At 42.3% G+C, this 19760-nt stretch overlaps 1 protein-coding gene across 7 annotated transcripts in view; it reads left to right on the plus strand.

Annotated features, from left to right (window-relative positions):
* The window catches only part of LOC115102736 (glutamate decarboxylase 1-like), a 31278-nt gene extending 13682 nt beyond the window's left edge, over nucleotides 1-17596 (plus strand). For all 7 annotated transcript variants that reach the window (XM_065005575.1, XM_029622979.2, XM_065005576.1 and 4 more), the window contains 14 exons: nucleotides 4149-4301; nucleotides 4503-4745; nucleotides 7042-7132; nucleotides 13248-13360; nucleotides 13627-13742; nucleotides 13857-13936; nucleotides 14030-14084; nucleotides 14317-14433; nucleotides 14514-14578; nucleotides 14666-14744; nucleotides 14831-14980; nucleotides 15149-15256; nucleotides 15410-15502; nucleotides 15595-17596. In XM_065005575.1, coding sequence (XP_064861647.1) covers nucleotides 4149-4301; nucleotides 4503-4745; nucleotides 7042-7132; nucleotides 13248-13360; nucleotides 13627-13742; nucleotides 13857-13936; nucleotides 14030-14084; nucleotides 14317-14433; nucleotides 14514-14578; nucleotides 14666-14744; nucleotides 14831-14980; nucleotides 15149-15256; nucleotides 15410-15502; nucleotides 15595-15768 — 1637 coding nt within the window. In that variant the 3' untranslated portion in view covers nucleotides 15769-17596. The remainder of the gene's footprint in view (nucleotides 1-4148; nucleotides 4302-4502; nucleotides 4746-7041; nucleotides 7133-13247; nucleotides 13361-13626; nucleotides 13743-13856; nucleotides 13937-14029; nucleotides 14085-14316; nucleotides 14434-14513; nucleotides 14579-14665; nucleotides 14745-14830; nucleotides 14981-15148; nucleotides 15257-15409; nucleotides 15503-15594) is intronic.
* Nucleotides 17597-19760: the final 2164 nt, after the last annotated feature.

Genomic DNA, 19760 nt, shown 5'->3' on the forward strand with positions numbered 1-19760 from the left:
GGTGTAACTACTGTCCAAAATAGCCTGCTTCCAATAGGTGTAACTACTGTCCAAAATAACCTGTTTCCATTAGGTTTGACAATTGTCCAAAATAACCTGTTTCCATTAGGTGTAACTACTGTCCAGAAGAATGTGTTTCATTAGGTGTGACTACTGTCCAGAAGAATGTGCTTCCATTAGGTGCACCTACCATCCAAAATAACATGTTTTCGTTAGATGTACTACTGTCCTAAATAACCTGTTTCCATTAGGTGTAACAATTGTCGAAAATAACCTGTTTCCATTAGGTGTAACTACTGTCCAAAAAAACTGTTTCCATTAGGGGTGACTGGTGGCCAAAATAATCTGCTTCCATTAGGTGTGACTACTGTCCAAAATAGCCTACTTCCATTAGGTGTAACTACTGTACAAAACAACCTGCTTCCATTAGGTGTGACTACTGTCCAAAATAACATGCTTCCATTAGGTGTAACAATTGTGCAAAATAACCTGTTTCCATTAGGTGTAACAATTGTACAAAAAACCTGTTTCCATTAGGTGTAACTACTGCCAAATAATCTGTTTCCATTAGGTGTACTCGACTGTTCAAAATAACCTGTTTCCATTAGGTTTGACTACTGTCCAAAATAACCTGTTTCGGCATTAAGGTGTGACTACTGTCCAAAATAACCTGTCTATTGAGATTCATCTTTAATAAAAAAACGTAACACTGTCCAAAACAACCTGCTTCCATTAGCTGTAACGAAAACAGCCAAAATAACTAACTGCTCTCCAGGGTGTGACTACTGGCCAAAATAATGTGTTTCCATTAGGTGTAACTACTGTCCCAAATAACCTGCTTCCATTAGCTGTAACTACTGTCCAAAATAACCTGCTTCCATTGGGTGTGACTACATTCCAAAATAATCAGCTTCCATTACATGTAACTACTGTCCAAAAAGAATGTGTTTCCATTAGGTGTAACTACTGTCCCAAATAACCGGGTGGGCGCTTCCATTGGCGGGGGTGACTGGACCCCACCAAAATAATCAGTCCCCTTCCATTAGGTGTCCACTACTATCCAAAAGAACCTGTTTCCATTAGGTCGGGTAGGGGCTAGCTGTGAGAGGAAGCCCAAATAACCTGCTTCCATTCGGGAGTAACAATTGCTCAAAATAACCTGCTTCCATTGGCGGATCCTGGTGACTACGGTCCAAAATAACCTGCGGTTTCCATTAGGTTTGACAGATTGCCCAAAATAACCTGTTTCCATTAGGTGACTAAATCCTGGCTGTCCTGGCGGAACCTGGCTTTCCTTACTGGGTGTACCTACTGTCCAAAATAACATGTTGCCATTAGGGTATCCTGGCTACTGGCTGACTGTCCAAATCTGGCAGCTGGCTGACTTCCATTGGCTGACTGTAACTCCTGGCTGACAAAACAACCTGCTTCCATTAGGTGTGACTACTGTCCAAAATAACCTGTTTCCATTAGGTGTAACTACTGTCCAAAAGAACTGGCAGACTGGCGGCACTAGCGTGGTAACTACTGTCCAAAATAGCCTGCTTCCAATAGGTGTAACTACTGTCCAAAATAACCTGTTTCCATTAGGTTTGACAATTGTCCAAAATAACCTGTTTCCATTAGGTGTAACTACTGTCCAGAAGAATGTGTTTCATTAGGTGTGACTACTGTCCAGAAGAATGCGCTTCCATTAGGTGCAGACCTACCATCCAAAATAACATGTTTTCAGACGGCGCTTAGGTACTACTGGGCCGGGTAAATAACGCTGGGCATTAGGTGTAACGGCGCTGGGCAGAAAACAGCTCTGGATGCTTCATTAGGCTGAAGCTCTGGTCCAAAAAACTGTTCTCCATTAGCGCCTCTGGTGACTGGTGGCCAAAATAATCTGCTTCCATTAGGGACTGTGACTACTGTCCAAAATAGCCTACTTCCATTAGCGTGTAACTACTGTACAAAACAACCTGCTTCCATTAGGCGTGACTACTGCTCCAAAATAACATGCTTCCATTAGGTGTAACAATTGTGCAAAATAACACTGTTAGGCCATTAGGTGTGGCACAATTGTACAAAAAAACTGAAGCCTTAGGTGTAACTGCTAGCCAAGGGCTGGGGTAAGGTGGTCTGCTTCCATTAGGGTGTAGCTCTTGAGCACGGGCCTTCAAAATAACCTGTTTCCATTAGGTGTAACTACTGTCCAAAATAACCTGTTTCCACTTAACAAGGTGCCTGACTACTGTCCAAAATAACCTGTCTTCCATTAGCGTAGTAACTACTGAGCCTCCCCCAAAACAACCTGCTTCCATTAGCTGTAACTACTGTCCAAAATAACCTGCTTCCATTTGCTGTGAGCTACTGGCCAAAATAGGCTGATCCCAGGGTCCATTAGGTGTAACTACTGTCCCATTTCTGCAATCTTCCATTAGCTGTAACTGCTGTCCAAAATAACCTGCTTCCATTGGGTGTTGACTACTGGTCCTGAAAATATTCAGCTTCCATTACATGTAACTACTGTCCAAAAGAATGTGTTTCCATTAGGTTAACTTTCCCAAATAACCTGCTTCCAACATGACACTACCAAAATAATCAGCCTCCATTAGGTGTAACCTCTATCCAGGACATCAAGAACCAGGACAATTCCAACCATTATGGCTGCCTAAATACTGTTCCCAAATAACCTGCTTCTGATTAGGTGTAAGCCATAGACTCTCCTAGAAAATAACCTCCCACTTCACATTCCAAAATCCCAAGACAAAACTGTCCAAAATAACCTGTTTCCATTAGGTGACCCAATACATGAAGAAAACACAAAAATAACACTGTTTCCATTAGGTGTAAATACTGTCCATAAGAACCTGTTTCCATTAGGTGTACCTACTGTCCAAAATAACATGTTGCCATTAGGTGTACCTACTGTCCAAAATAGCCTACTTCCATTAGGTGTAACTACTGTACAAAACAACCTGCTTCCATTAGGTGTGACTACTGTCCAAAATAACATGCTTCCATTAGGTGTAACAATTGTGCAAAATAACCTGTTTCCATTAGGTGTAACAATTGTACAAAAAAAACTGTTTCCATTAGGTGTAACTGCTAGCCAAATAATATGTTTCCATTAGGTGTATCGACTGTTCAAAATAACCTGTTTCCATTAGGTGTAACTACTGTCCAAAATATCCTGATTCCATTAGGTGTAACTACTGTCCAAAATAACCTGCTTCCATTAGGCGTGACTCCTGTCCCAAATAACCTGTTTCAATTTGGTTTGACAATAGTCAAGAAATAACCTGTTTCCATTAGGTGTGCCTACTGTCCACAATAACATGCCTGCTTCCATTAAGTGTAACAACTGTCCAAAACAACCTGCTTCCATTAGGTGTGACTACTGTCAAAAATATCCAGTTTCCATTAGGTGTACCTACTGTCCAAAATAACATGTTTCCATTAAGTGTATCTACTGTTCAAAAGAACATGTTTCCATTAGGTTTGACAAAAGTCCAACATAACCTGTTTCCATTCAGTTTGACAAATGTCCAAATTAACCTTTTTCCATTTGGAGTAAATACGGTCCAAAATAGCCTGCTTCCATTAGGTTTGACAATTGTCAAAAAGAACCTGTTTCCATTAGGTGTAAATACTGTCCATAAAAACCTGTTTCCATTAGGTGTACCCACTATCCAAAACGACATGCTTCCATTAGGTGTAACAATTGTCCAACAAAACCTGGTTCCATAAGGTGTAACTACTGTCCAAAATAACCTGTTTCTGTTAGGTGTAACTACTGTCCAAAAAAAACTTTTTACAGCATGGCTGGGTTATGGGTTGATGTCACTGTGCAGGGTCTGGCAGGGCACCCATGCAAGCACACACACACACACACACACTCACATACACAGACACACATAGGCAACCCTCATCCATACATTGATCCATAACCCTCCTGCTGTATGGGGATTACCACCTGGGTATATAAGCGCTGTCTGCGAGAGGACACCACAAAGACCTGTGTTGCATTTGTAACTGATAACAAGGATAGATAAAACTCAGGTCTTTGAATAAAAGTCATTATCAAGTTATTTATCTAGCGATGTTGGGCAGTGTTAACCAAGCGTGTTCCCCCACTCATGCTGCTCCGTGCAACACCATAGGGTTCCTGCAGAAGAATAACAGTCTAGGGGAGGAAGGCCGGCTCGCAGGCTCGCTCTCAGAACGCCAGAAGAACCTGTTCTCCTGTGTCAACAGCGACCGGGATGCGCGCTTCTGCCGCACTGAGACCGATTTCTCCAACATGTTTGCGAGAGGTAAGCGAAGTTTATTCTTGCCAGACATTCAATATAGGCCTACTCTTTTTTTTTAATCTTTCATTTTCTAGACATGTAGTGAACGCTGGTCTAGACCTACAATGTTGCTCGTTTGTTACAGGCCCCCTTATCTATGAGGGAATCCAGCCTCTACATACATTTGTTTTCATTTTGTAAATGCTTTCCTCCTAATTCTTCTAGATTTACTTCCCGCCAAAAATGGAGAAGAGGCCACTATGCAGTTCTTATTGGAACTTGTGGACATCCTCACCAACTACGTCAGGAAGTCGTTTGACCGTTCCACCAAGGTTCTGGACTTCCACCATCCGCATCAGCTGCTCGAGGGCATGGAGGGCTTCAACCTCGAGCTCTCTGACCAGCCAGAGTCCCTTGAGCAGATCCTTGTTGACTGCAGGGACACGCTCAAGTACGGCGTGCGAACAGGTACATACTGTACAACATAGACCACTAAACTAGCCACAACATAATTACGTAAAATATGTTACAAGTTTTAGACCAGATGTTTGTTTTTCATGCTTTTGGGACAGTTTTTGTGTGTATAACTTTCTTTTTCTTTTTTCTTTCTTATAAAAGCAGTTATCTCTCACCAAGCCAGGCAGACTAAAAGCTTTTCACTGGAAAAAGCCTTAACTTATAAAGCTAATTAAGATAGGTTGTTGTTTCTCTCCTTCGTTAATTGGAAATTAGATTAGAAACAAAAGACGGTCAATTCTGCTCTTTAAGCTACATTCCAGTCCAAAACAAACAAGATTGCTGTAAGCTTAAATGGTTAGGTTATATGAAACTAAACCAACCTATATAGTAGGACTATGGCCTATAATATGTTTATATTGTATAGGCTATCTGGAAGTGTTTAATAATGCACTGTTTTATTGAACATATTGCATGTCATGTTTTTCACAGTAATTAGTGCATTGGGCTACAATATGTTTCTATCTTTGTCACGGTCATCTGCTCGTGTTCACACCACATGAGCAAAATGGAATTCTACACAAAACCATAAGCTGTTCCCTCGATACGCTACAACCAATCACAATGACGGGTTATTATTCCCCTGGTAATTCCGTTGACAACCTCTTCTCCTTCTCTCTTCTTATTAAACCAAGTACCGCCGGCAGGGATGCAAGCCGTTAGGAACAACAACAGTCAAGCTGTCCCTTGGGTTTTCCTTCCTAAAGACCTTTAGCTTAATTCATTTATCATTTACACACACAAAGTGATGATAGCTAAGAAAAAAATGTCTGTGTTAATTAGCCTACCTCAGTTGATTCCCATGCCTTCAGTCCACTGACTCTCTGTCCACGGTGCTGCACTATGCCAACAGAGTGGGAGCAAATCCGCTTCGCCTTTCATATCTCCAATATCGCGCTCTTCAGCCAGTCAGTCAGTCATTCAGTCAGTCCGTCTAGGGGGCTACATGACATACAGTTGAAGTTGGAAGTTTACATACACCTTAGCCAAATACATTTAAACTCAGTTTTTCACAATTCTGACATTTGGTCCTAGTAAAAATTCCCTGTCTTAGGTCAGATAGGATCACCACTCTATTTTAAGAATGTGAAATGTCAGAATAATTGTAGAGAGAATGATTTATTTCAGCTTTTATTTCTTCCATCACATTCCCAGTGGGTCAGAAGTTTACATACACTCAATTAGTATTTGGTAGCATTGCCTTCAAATTGTTTAACTTGGGTCAAACGTTTCAGGTAGCCTTCCACAAGCTTCCCACAATAAGTTGGGTGAATTTTGGCCCATTTCTCTTGACAGTGCTGGTGTAACTGAGTCAGGTTTGTAGGCCTCCTTGCTCGCACACGCTTTTTCAGTTCTGCCCACATATTTTCTATAGGATTGAGGTCAGGGCTTTGTGATGGCCACTCCAATACCTTGACTTTGTTGTTCTTAAGCCATTTTGCCACAACTTTGGAAGTATGCTTGGGGTCATTGAGACCAAGCTTTAACTTCCTGACTGATGTCTTGAGATGTTGCGTCAATATATCCACATCATTTTCCTTTCCTCATGATGCCATCTATTTTGTGAAGTGCCCCAGTCCCTCCTGCAGCAAAGCACCCCACAACATGATGCTGCCACCCCGTGTTTCAAGGTTGGGATGGTGTTCTTTGGCTTGCAATCCTCCCCCTTTTTCCTCCAAAGATAATGATGGTCATTATGACCAAACAGTTCTATTTTTGTTTCATCAGACCAGAGGACATTTCTCCAGAAAGTACAATCTTTGTCCCCATATGCAGTTGCAAACCGTAGTCTGGCTTATGTAAACTTCCGACTTCAACTGTAAATACAACAGTGGTAGCCCAGTGATGATGATTGTTGTGTGTTGAATATCTTTCAAACTTAAACTTCAAACTTTGTGAGCATCTTTATGTGAACTCAGACAGCGTGGTTGTCATGTAAACCTTGTTATCAGCAACTCCAAGGCAAATGTTTCACTGCGGCTCCGGTCACAATAGGAATACAGAGAAGAGTGAATGTGTTTTGTTTTCTTTTCGTTTTAACTTAAAGTGGTTCCTTTTAATAGCTGGAAAGAACACACACACTGTTTCAGCCCCCCAGGGTGAAGAAAACACGGTGTGTTTTTATAAGGTTATTGAAACCATCCAGGCAAATATTCCACTACGTTCTTTTGTTTCTTTAGGAACCTTTATTTCATCCAGGAAGTCCCTTTGAGATAGAATCTCTCATCTCTCTCTCTTTGTGTCCCAGGTCATCCGCGGTTCTTCAACCAACTCTCTACTGGGCTGGACATCATTGGGCTGGCTGGGGAGTGGCTCACCTCTACAGCCAACACAAACATGTGAGACATACACTGCTGTTTTTGTGTGTGTGTATGTGTGTCTGTGTGTGTGCATGTGATGTGGACATCACAGTGCTGGCTAGCCAACGTTTACTGGAAAGCCCCAGTGGGTTGTGATTGACATTTAAAGGATTTCCGCCATGTAGCAAAAAATATAATAAAATCCTTATTTTTCAGGAAGTGTGGTTCCCCTCAGACCTGCTCAGTTACAGAATCGGAATCGGAAATCTTTAACCTCGGGGGTTAAACGAAGGCCAAGGCCTCTGATTGGTCAGGTCAAAGGTGTTTAAAATTAAGTTCATATAAGACCGTTGTATACAATTTTGCTTTTGACCTGACTGATGGTGGCACTGTACCAACTGTGTATCGAACAGTAGGCCTGAATACTGTACATCTCAGATAACACACACACACACACACACACACACACACACACACACACACACACACACGCACACACACACACCGCCCCACGGGCTGGTTATTGAACATTGATCAGAACTCAGTTTTAGTTGGTGGCCCACTCTGACAGAGGGCATGAAGCCCTGCAGAGCTAAACAACACAGGACCACGAAAGACCAAATAAATAACAAAGAGAAATAACTACAGCATTACAAGAGAGAGCAAGCAGGGCAATGCCAGAGCTGCAAGAGAGACATACAGATAGAAGAGAGATCACAGACAATACATGATTATAAACTGGGTGGTTCGAGCCCTGAATGCTGATTGGCTGACAGCCGTGGTATATCAGACTGTATACCACAGGTATGACGAAACTTTTATTTTTACCGCTCTAATTAAGTTGGTAGCCAGTTTATAGTAGCATTAAGGCTGCTCTGGGGTTTGTGATAAATGGCAGGATTTTGAGAGACCAGACATGTTCATTAATGGTAATAAAACATGGTAATAAAACAAGAACAATTCAAGATCAGAGTTTGATAGTAACAGAACAAGATTGAAAAGAAGAGATGCTTCACTTCTTTCTTAAACATTAGCTTAGGCAATCACCCTGCTTGGAAAACTCCATCTCATCTCTCGGTTGGAAACTTGGAACCATGCCGAGAGAGAGAGACTCAGAGAGCAGGGACACAAAATTGTGATACACACTGCACACTACACACACACACACACACACACACACACACACACACACACACACACACACACACACACACACACACACACACACACACCAGTTCAGCCTGGCCCAGATTCAGGAGATAGTGTTAACGCCCCATTGACTGCAGGCTCATTGTGAGCTGGTCTTAGCAGATAGCCCAGCTGGGCCCCACACACAATGGCCGCCCGGCGGCACTGAAAACCCTGTCACACTCAGCGACTGACTGCCCCGGCTCCCTGTGGAGGACTCATTCTGGCTCTATTGTCCCTGTAGATAAAGACTGATTTTCCTTTGCACTTGCACACACAGACACACACACTCACACACACATGCACACAACTGACACAATGGTGCTCAGAGTCACTTAGGAGGTCTGGGTTGGGGATAATATGAGGGCATTTAGGGGCTGTCCCATAGGACAGGCAGGTGACTGAAGGGTAATTTTCACCCTGAAAAGACCAATGATTGGCTGTGATTGTGATAATGATCGCCATTATAGATATTATTGCCCGAGATGAGGGAAAAGTATTATCCTTTGTGCTCAGCTGAAATCGGCAGATTTGTCAAAATATTCTGTCTTCCTTATATAAGATTATGCTCTGCTTGTAAGTAAGGCAAATAGGATGTTTTAACAGTGACATTTTTGTAACATGGTTACAACATTTAGTCTGTGATTTTCTGAGTCATTGAACCCTTTAGTATATATATATATGTGTATATATATACACACACACACACATACACACACACACACACACACACACACACACACACACACACACACTACCAGTCAAAAGTTTGCACACACCTACTCATTCCAGGATTTTACTGTATTTTTTACTATTTCCTACATTGTAGAATAATAGTGAAGACATCATAACTATGAAATAACACATATGGATTATTTTAGTAACCAAAAACAAGAAATTTGAGATTCTTCAAAGTAGCCTGGCATTCTCTCAACCAGCTTCATGAGGTAGTCACCTAGAATTCATTTAAATTAACAGGTGTGCCTTGTTAAAAGTTCATTTGTGGAACATCTTTCCTTCTTAATGCGTTTGAGCCAATCAGTTGTGTTGTGACAAGGTAGGGGTGGTATACAGAAGATAGCCCTATTTGGTAATCAGCTCAAATAAGCAAAGAGAAACCACAGTCCATCATTACTTTAAGACACGAAGGTCAGTCAAATTTCAAGAACTTTGAAAGTGTCTTCAAGTGCAGTCGCAAAACCATCCAGCGCTGTAATGAAACTGGCTCTCATGAGGACCGCCACAGGAAAGGAAGACCCAGAGTTACCTCTGCTGCAGAGGAAAAGTTCATTTGAGTTAACTGCCCCTCAGATTGCAGCCCAAATAAATGCTTCACAGTGTTCAAGTAACATACACATCTCGACATCAACTGTGCATATGAGACTGCGTGAATAAGCCCTTCATGGTTGAATTGCTGAAAAGAAACCCCTACTTAAGGACAGAAATAAGAAGAAGAGACTTGCTTGGCCAAGAAACACGAGCAATGGACATCAGACCGGTGGAAATCTGTCCTTTGGTCTGATGAGTCCATATTGGAGATTTTTGGTCCAACTATCTTGTCTTTGTGAGGCGTGGTTTGCACTGTGACGCATGGAGGAGGAGGTGTGATGGTGTGGGGTGCTTGCTGGTGACGCTGTTGTGATTTATTTAGAATTCAAGGTTTAACACTTTTTTGGTTACTACATGATTCCATATGTGTTATTTCATAGTTTTGATGTCTTCACTATTATTATACAATGCAGAAAATAGTGAAAATAAAGAAAATCCCTTGAATGATAAGGTTTGTCCAAACTTTTGACTGGTACTGTATATATATATATATATATATATATATTGCCTGCTAATATTGTACAATCTGTATGTCGCTTCATTGTCCTGGGCTATTCATTGCTTGAATTGAAGACCAGATTGATCTCAGTTTGTCAGTCAGATTTGCCAATCATAAAAAACAAAACAAAGCCCCGGGTCCTGTGATTTCTTAATCCGGCCGTGTGTGTGTGTGCGTCTGTCTGTCTGTCTGTCTGTCTGTCTGTCTGTCTGTCTGTCTGTCTGTCTGTCTGTCTGTCTGTCTGTCTGTCTGTCTGTCTGTCTGTCTGTCTGTCTGACTGGTGTGTAATTAGGGCCCATCAGTCATAATCTGTGCTGGCGTATTGACTGGCACCTAATGTTCTAATCAAACTCTCCCCAGGATGGCTGTTACAGACAGAATAAATGCACATTAATTATAGGGCTGCTGCCTAGATTTATCTCTCTCGCTCTCTCTCTCTCTCCCTCTCTGTTCTCTCGCTCTCATTCTCATTTCCTCTCCCTTTACTTTTCTCACCCTCCTTCCTCCTTCTTCTTGGGGCGGCAGGTAGCCTAGGGGTTAGAGCGTTGGGCCAGTAACTGAAAGGTTGCTAGATTGAATCCCTGAGCTGACAGGGTGAAAATCTGTCGTTCTGCCCCTGAACAAGGCAGTTAACCTATTGTTCCTAGGCCGTCATTGTAAATAAGAATTTGTTCTTAACTGGCTTGCCTAGTAAAATAAAGGTTTTCTTTAAAAAAAGCTATCTTCCCCCTACTATCCTCTTTGCCACAAATGTCTTCCATTCCCCTCGTGGTCATGTCTTATTCCCCTTCCCCTCTCTCTTCCTCCCCTCTTCTGTGTGTATTTGTGTGTCTGTCAGTGCGGCTCCCCTGTCCCCAGATGATGAGGGGAGGGCTGTGAAGGGTAGAAGGGGGGTTGTGTGTGTGTTGTGTAACTGGCCTTGTTACACAGTTGTGGTGCTTTCCCAATGAGATTTACCCACAAAACTAGTGGGCAGCTAATGTTCTCGTGTTTCCACGAGCAGCATCAACAGCCTTTGCATCATTCGAGACTTTTGCTTTTGTGAGAAGGTGTCAAAGTTCACAGCTAGCCATTGTTATGTAAATGCTAGTTGAAATATACCCCGGGCCTTGCCTTGGCTCCAATTTAGTCCGCCAGAGCTATGGCAGAGTGAAACACGGGTGCCAGCACTCGTAAGTGGAAACAGAAAAGTCTGAGACTTTTGGGTAGAATTCTGGGGTAAATTGTAATTGGAAATGTGCCATAGGTGGAGGGGTGAGGGAGGCGGGAAAGGAAGGGGAAGGATGTGGGGAGGTCAGGCATCAGAGGTACATAGCCTTAGGGCCACAAAATTCACACAACCCAACCCAGAGTCGCTTACAAATGTCATAGATCATTTCAGTCAACCAGAGATGTTGCCCTCTCTTTCTGAAATGATCAAATCACAACATCTCAGCCAGGGTGGGGCTCAATTTAGAATGTTTGAATTGACTCCCATTAAACTCATTGAAATTTGAATTGAATTGGCCACTCCCGACAGGATGTAGAATTTTAATTTGAATAACAGGAAGTATAATTCAATTCAGTGCATTTCAAATAAATTCCACTCAGTCATAGAACATGAGAATTTCATTGAATCTTAAAGGTCACACTTCCAGATACCAAAGAATATATCACTTTCCTCTGGAAACAATGCTCATATACCTTTTAACCTTAGTGGTTAGAATATACTATTCTTTTCCCCCCAACCATTTCATTTATTTGCTTCTTTTTGAAGGCTTCAGGGTCAACTTGAGGGTTAAAATAATGCATTCTGGGAAATGTTGTATTTTCCCCATATTGAAAAATGTAAGTGATCAATTAAATATAATAACTTAGTATATTCGTTATCACAGGAGGTTGGTGGCACCTTAATTGGGGAGGGCAGACTTGTGATTATCGCTGGTGGAATGGTATCAAATACATCCAATACATGGTTTCCATGTGTTTGATGCCATTCCATTAGCTCCGTTCCAGACATTATTATGAGCCGTCCTCCCCTCAGCAGCCTCCACTGATTCGCATACAAGTTTTGTCTTCCTTGACCATCCATTTCAAGATTAATTTCAATTTTTTTCAACAATATTCTATCTGCATGTAATATAACGACCTGTTTGATGTTTTATGTGCAAGATGTATATTTGTATAGACTACACCTAATGTGGAATAGAAGAGGCATTTGAATTTCATTGAGTTACTGAATTCAATTGTTTTTTCCATTGATTCAAATTTGAATTGTGATTCTGAATCCTGTTTACTACTTCAATTCAAATGTAATTCAAATTCAAGAATTGAATTGGAATTTATGAGGCATTCTCAATTCAATTATGAAATGAGTCAAACCCTGATCTCAATATTCAATAGAGATTGAAACAAAAGCCTCTCTGTTGTCATCTCTGTCTCCTCTCTCCCTCTGTCTCTGACTTAAATGTCTACATCTGCATCTTGTCTTTCCTTTCCTCTCCATTCCATTGGTTCCACACCTGTGCTCCCCTTCTCTCTCCTTCACTCTCTCATTCATTCTCTTTTTCTCTTCCTCCACTCTGAAGCAGGAAATAGATTTGGGGCTAAAGCCTTCTTATCTCTCCCCAACACAAGCCCCCTCCCCCCCCCCACACACACACACACACACACATACACCCTTCAGCCAGTCGCATCAAAAGCCTCTGTTGTGATTGACAGAATTGACAGATAACCATCAGAGCTTTGTGTGCTTTAATTAAACGCTGACTGATACTTTAAAAGGATTTGAATATGAATGTCTGCTCCCAGTCTCATATCAGGCAAATTTTAATTAGTTCAATTTGCTTGTGTGCGTAAATGTGTGTGTGTGTGTGTATGTGTGTGAGGCTAATTTAATGGAACTTTGAGTCCATAGGGTTGTCTTGCAGTTCTAGCAGTAGCTCTGAGTCCTCAGCTCAGTTTAGCCGTGCAAAAATAAAATCCTTGAATATGTTTAACTTTTGTTCACCGGAAGGAGTCTTCGCTGGAACGTAGGAAAAGGGTCAAAGGTCTATGTGACCTAAATATTTTAAGTGAAATGTTGCAATAAATATTGTTTTGAGTGAATCGATAGTTGTATGAATTGATTGATTTGTGTATTAATATATTGACCGTCAGGTTCACCTATGAGATCGCTCCAGTGTTTGTCCTGATGGAGCAGCTGACGCTGAAGAAGATGAGAGAGATTATTGGCTGGCCCTCAGGAGAGGGGGACGGAATATTCTCACCAGGTATGTAGAATATGGAATGTGTGTGTGTGTGTGTGCAGGCATATAGTATGTGAGTAAGTTATGTGTGTTACTGCATGTCCAATACTGTTTGATATCTTTTCAATATAGAAGTGATCATGTACAACAGGACTGGATACCTTTTATTGTCCTGTAATGTGGAAATGTATCATTGGATTGTGCCAAAATCAGGTGGTCATGTCTGCCTGTATTGGACTAGCTGCTGTCCATGGTCCTGTTCTGACCAGTCATTCTCTCTCTGTCCACAGGGGGTGCCATCTCTAACATGTACAGTGTGATGATCGCTCGCTACAAGTACTTCCCTGAGGTCAAGACCAAGGGCATGTCTGTCGCTCCCCGTCTGGTGCTTTTCACATCAGAACATGTACGTCACACGCACACACACGCACACACACATGCACACTCACAAGCAAAAACACACTCAATAGTGTCGGTTTTTAAATTGTTTAAGTTCCTGTATTTTTCTGTAATCCCACAGAGCCACTACTCTATCAAGAAGGCAGGGGCAGCTCTGGGCTTTGGTTCAGAGAACGTGGTCCTGCTGAGCACAGATGAGAGGTACGCCACAGCTACACACAAAGGTCGCACCTGACCCACTGTAGATATACATTAAGATAGATCAGCTGGTTCTCTGTTCCTGTTCTTTCTCAGGGGGAGAGTTATTCCTGCTGATCTAGAAGCTAAGATCCTCGATGTCAAGCAGAAGGTGATTCTCTCTCTCCTTCCCTCTGTCTCTGTATATCTCTCTCTCCCTGTCTGTCTCTCTCTCTGTCGATTCCTCTGTCTCTCTATCTCTTTTTGTCTCTGTCTGTATGTCCGTCCGTCTCTCTCTCTCTCTCTCTCTCTCTCTCTCTCTCTCTCTCTCTCTCTCTCTCTCTCTGTTTCTTACATGAAGGGTTATGTCACTTTGTGACTCCTGTGATATTGTGTTCCTCCAGGGTTATCATCCACTGTTTGTGAACGCTACAGCTGGTTCCACTGTTTACGGAGCATTTGACCCCATCAATGAGATCGCTGACATCTGCGAGAAATACAACATGTGGTTGCACGTAGACGTGAGTACAGTGTGTTTGTGTGTTTGGGAACAATATTGTTTTTTCCTATTGTTCTATTGGTGCGTGTGTTCTTTCTCCAGGGTGCATGGGGAGGTGGTCTCCTGATGTCCAGGAAGCATCGCCATAAGTTCAGCGGTGTTGAGAGGTACTGACACACACACACACACAAACACACACACACATTCCTTAATTCACACTACAAACACGGTAACGACTGCTGTTCCTCTTTTAGGGCTAACTCTGTCACGTGGAATCCTCACAAGATGATGGGAGTGCCTCTACAGTGCTCTGCCATCCTGGTCAGAGAGAAGGTGAGGGCACACACACACACACACACACACACACACACACAGAGACACTCTCGCTCTCTATATAACCCTGTTCTTTCTCTCTGTAGGGTATTCTGGCGGGCTGTAACTCGATGTGCGCAGGGTACCTGTTCCAGCCTGATAAACAGTATGATGTCAGCTATGACACGGGTGACAAAGCCATCCAGTGTGGGCGCCACGTTGACATCTTTAAGTTCTGGCTCATGTGGAAGGCCAAGGTGAGTCAATGTTACATGAATCTAGTATTTGGTCATATCCAGGCTTCTAATTACATATAGACCCCAATGGGGTTTCAACACTTATAGGAATGCCCTGCTGTCCCCAGCCAGCACCTCTGTATTGTCAGCTCTTATTAATCATTGTAATATTTATATTGTTTTCCGCAGGGCACCATAGGATTTGAGCAGCACATTGACAAGTGTCTGGACCTGTCTCAGTACCTCTACGACAAGATCAGAAACAGAGAGGGATACGAGATGGTGTTCGATGGAGTGGTAAGCAACTGACCTAGTTTTTCCTTTCCTCCCTCAGTCATCCCCCCCTTCCTTCCACAGCCGCAGGAAGTAGGGGTGCTGAAAAAAACATAGTAATAAAACAAATCCTTAATTAAGGTCAAAATATTCTAAATGTGTGTCTTCTCTCCGTAGCCCCAGCACACCAATGTATGTTTCTGGTACATTCCACCCAGCCTGAGAGGCATGGAACACAACAGCAAAGAGTATCGAGAGAAACTTCACAAGGTAATTGTTGTACCGTCTTCTATCTTTTCAAATGTTCCAGACACGTTATTCCAGTATTCTAAAATATGTTCTATTCCCCTCCCATCCTCCAGGTGGCGCCCAATATCAAAGCAATGATGATGGAGTCTGGTACGACCATGGTGGGCTACCAGCCTCAGGGCCAGAAGGTCAACTTCTTCCGCATGGTCATCTCCAACCCTGCAGCCCTCCAGTCAGACATCGACTTCCTTATTGACGAGATCGAGAGGCTGGGGCGTGACCTGTAGATAGCACCAACACAGTAGCCAGAGGCCGGAACTGCAGTTTTCAATGTTTTACCTGTGACCACACTAATCGGGCTCTGAGAGAATTTTGGAGCTGTTCTTGATTTGTCCTAAACAATTCTCTCTGAAGGTAGGATGTGTAAACCACAGCTTTTATGGCATGATGGGTACACACTCCAATACTAAAGTTTGACTAATGTTTGTATGTGTGTGTTTGTAGTAGAGTACTGTGTTGTGTGTGTGTTCAAGTCCGTAAAACAGTTATTTGTCTGTGTTGCACAGTAGATTAGGTAGATTAAATGATGTAAGGTAAGGTAACACAGGGAAACCCTCTACATCGGTGTGTGTGTGTATGCGTGTGTGTGTGAAAACAAAGAAATGCCTGAGAGCACATATAGTATACAATATACTATGATATATGAATATTATGATATACACGATGCATCACTTGCACTCAGCATATATATAATTCTAGAGACAGATGCACCAACCCTTTCTCCTAGCGATAAACCTTAACCTCCAGTGTGTGTTTCGTGGAGAAGGTGTGTGTGTGTAACAGTGTATGTACCCCATGCTGTAACCTAATGCTGTATTGACCTTTGAACTATGACCTTAGTGTTGACTATTGGCTGAAAATGCCCCTAGTTACTGATCAAGTGTCAGTATTATGTTTTTCTCCCTAATGGTTAATATGATTAATTTTAGGTATTGGGGAGGGTAAACTGATCCTGGATCTGTGTCTAAAGGCAAATTCTACTTGCAGAGTGTAAAACACTGGCTCCTGGCCTGTGTGGAACAAGCAAACAGTATGTCATTTTTGAAGATGTTTAAATACTAATATGATAACTATAAATATATATAAAGTTAAAATATGAATTATTTATGACATTACCAGTGTTTCAAAAGTCAAGTATTTTCCTCCATTTGTAAATGTATATTTTATGTATATTCTATAGCCTCTATGTAATCTGTATGTTTTGATTAATAATGCTATTAGTCAATGATATATTATATTATAGTGAATATGTGAGCCAAAGAAAGTGAATCGGGAACATACAGCAATCCACAGCCCTTTAGATAGCAGAAATACACTAAATCACATGTAAGATATCCTAAATATGTTACTTAATTGCCCTGATCCCCAGTGCAATCGGTATATTGTGTATCTGTGATTGTGTCGCTCTGACTGAATGTTGTGCAGTGATCCGATTGACTGTATGATACTTAATTATTATAAGGAGATTATACATCCATTCATTTGCCAAGAGCCATATATATATATATATATATATATATATGGTGTCATTTGAGAAGCAGCCTTACCGGCTTTTTGGTGTCAACTCTGGTGTTAACTTGTCAGTCCTTCGTCTAGCAAGAAGCACAAGGCTATCGAGAGGGGAATGTACTCTTCAAAGACAGAGAGAAAGAGGATTGTTCCTGTCTGACAGAAATATAATTAGAAAAATGTAATATACTTGCTTATGTATGTATTATGTTCCATATTTCCTGTACCCTCAGTGTTTTGGGAACTCATTGGAAAATGTAAGAGTTTCAGTTAGTGTCTTTGCACAGTAATATCCTTCTTTATTTCTTCCATTTTAAATGGATGTGTATTGCAGTATTTTAAGAATGATGTGATTATAGAAATATAATTCATTTCTTGATGGTATGTAGGGACCAGCTAAGTAAACTGCACAGTGACCTAAACCATGTGACCAATCTCAATGTGTATGAAGCCGTAGTGGGAGAATTGTCTTTAGGAAGGTACCGTAGGCACTTTAACTCACAATCATGCAATGTGCAGCTACAATAAAGTCTATTAAGAAACAGAGTGGGTCTTATTGTTTCAACTGTTTCTGGTAGGATAGGAGTGTGAAGACAGTACCTGTAGGATAGGAGTGTGAAGACAGTACCTGTCGGATAGGAGTGTGAAGACAGTACCTGTAGGATAGGAGTGTGAAGACAGTACCTGTAGGATAGGAGTGTGAAGACAGTACCTGTCGGATAGGAGTGTGAAGACAGTACCTGTAGGATAGGAGTGTGAAGACAGTACCTGTCGGATAGGAGTGTGAAGACAGTACCTGTCGGATAGGAGTGTGTAGAAGACTGTACCTGTCGGATAGGAGTGTGAAGACAGTACCTGTTGGATAGGAGTATGTAGAAGACAGTATCTGTCGGATAGGAGTGTGTAGAAGACTGTACCTGTCGGATAGGAGTGTGTAGAAGACAGTACCTGTCAGATAGGAGTGTGTAGAAGACAGTACCTGTCGGATAGGAGTGTGTAGAAAACAGTACCTGTCAGATAGGAGTGTATAGTAGACTGTACCTGTCGGATAGGAGTGTGTAGAAGACTGTACCTGTCGGATAGGAGTGTGTAGAAGACTGTACCTGTCGGATAGGAGTGTGTAGAAGACTGTACCTGTCGGATAGGAGTGTGTAGAAGACTGTACCTGTCGGATAGGAGTGTGTAGAAGACTGTACCTGTCGGATAGGAGTGTGAAGACAGTACCTGTCGGATAGGAGTGTGTAGAAGACTGTACCTGTCGGATATGAGTGTGAAGACTGTACCTGTCGGATAGGAGTGTGAAGACAGTACCTGTCGGATAGGAGTGTGTAGAAGACAGTACCGGTCGGATAGGAGTGTGTAGAAGACAGTACCTGTCGGATAGGAGTGTGTAGAAGACAGTACCTGTCGGATAGGAGTGTGTAGAAGACAGTACCTGTCGGATAGGATTGTGTAGAAGACAGTACCTGTCAGATAGGAGAGTGTAGAAGACTGTACCTGTCGGATAGGAGTGTGTAGAAGACAGTACCTGTCGGATAGGAGTGTGTAGAAGACTGTACCTGTCGGATAGGAGTGTGAAGACAGTACCTGTTGGATAGGAGTGTGTAGAAGACTGTACCTGTCAGATAGGAGTGTGTAGAAGACTGTACCTGTCGGATAGGAGTGTGTAGAAGACAGTACCTGTCGGATAGGAGTGTGTAGAAAACAGTACCTGTCAGATAGGAGTGTGTAGAAGACAGTACCTGTCGGATAGGAGTGTGTAGAAGACAGTACCTGTCAGATAGGAGTGTGTAGAAGACTGTACCTGTTGGATAGGAGTGTGTAGAAGACAGTACCTGTCAGATAGGAGTGTGTAGAAGACTGTACCTGTTGGATAGGAGTGTGTAGAAGACTGTACCTGTCAGATAGGAGTGTGTAGAAGACTGTACCTGTCGGATAGGAGTGTGTAGAAGACAGTACCTGTCGGATAGGAGTGTGTAGAAGACAGTACCTGTCAGATAGGAGTGTGTAGAAGACTGTACCTGTCGGATAGGAGTGTGTAGAAGACAGTACCTGTCAGATAGGAGTGTGTAGAAGACAGTACCTGTCAGATAGGAGTGTGTAGAAGACTGTACCTGTTGGATAGGTGTGTGTAGAAGACAGTACCTGTTGGATAGGAGTGTGTAGAAGACTGTACCTGTCAGATAGGAGTGTGTAGAAGACTGTACCTGTCGGATAGGAGTGTGTAGAAGACTGTACCTGTCGGATAGGAGTGTGTAGAAGACAGTACCTGTCGGATAGGAGTGTGTAGAAAACAGTACCTGTCAGATAGGAGTGTGTAGAAGACAGTACCTGTCGGATAGAGTGTGTAGAAGACAGTACCTGTCAGATAGGAGTGTGTAGAAGACTGTACCTGTTGGATAGAGTGTGTAGAAGACAGTACCTGTCAGATAGGAGTGTGTAGAAGACTGTACCTGTTGGATAGGAGTGTGTAGAAGACTGTACCTGTCAGATAGGAGTGTGTAGAAGACTGTACCTGTCGGATAGGAGTGTGTAGAAGACTGTACCTGTCGGATAGGAGTGTGAAGACAGTACCTGTCGGATAGGAGTGTGTAGAAGACAGTACCTGTCGGATAGGAGTGTGTAGAAGACAGTACCTGTCAGATAGGAGTGTGTAGAAGACAGTACCTGTCAGATAGGAGTGTGTAGAAGACTGTACCTGTTGGATAGG

Source organism: Oncorhynchus nerka, linkage group LG20, assembly GCF_034236695.1.
Source record: "Oncorhynchus nerka isolate Pitt River linkage group LG20, Oner_Uvic_2.0, whole genome shotgun sequence".
NCBI lineage: Eukaryota > Metazoa > Chordata > Actinopteri > Salmoniformes > Salmonidae > Oncorhynchus > Oncorhynchus nerka.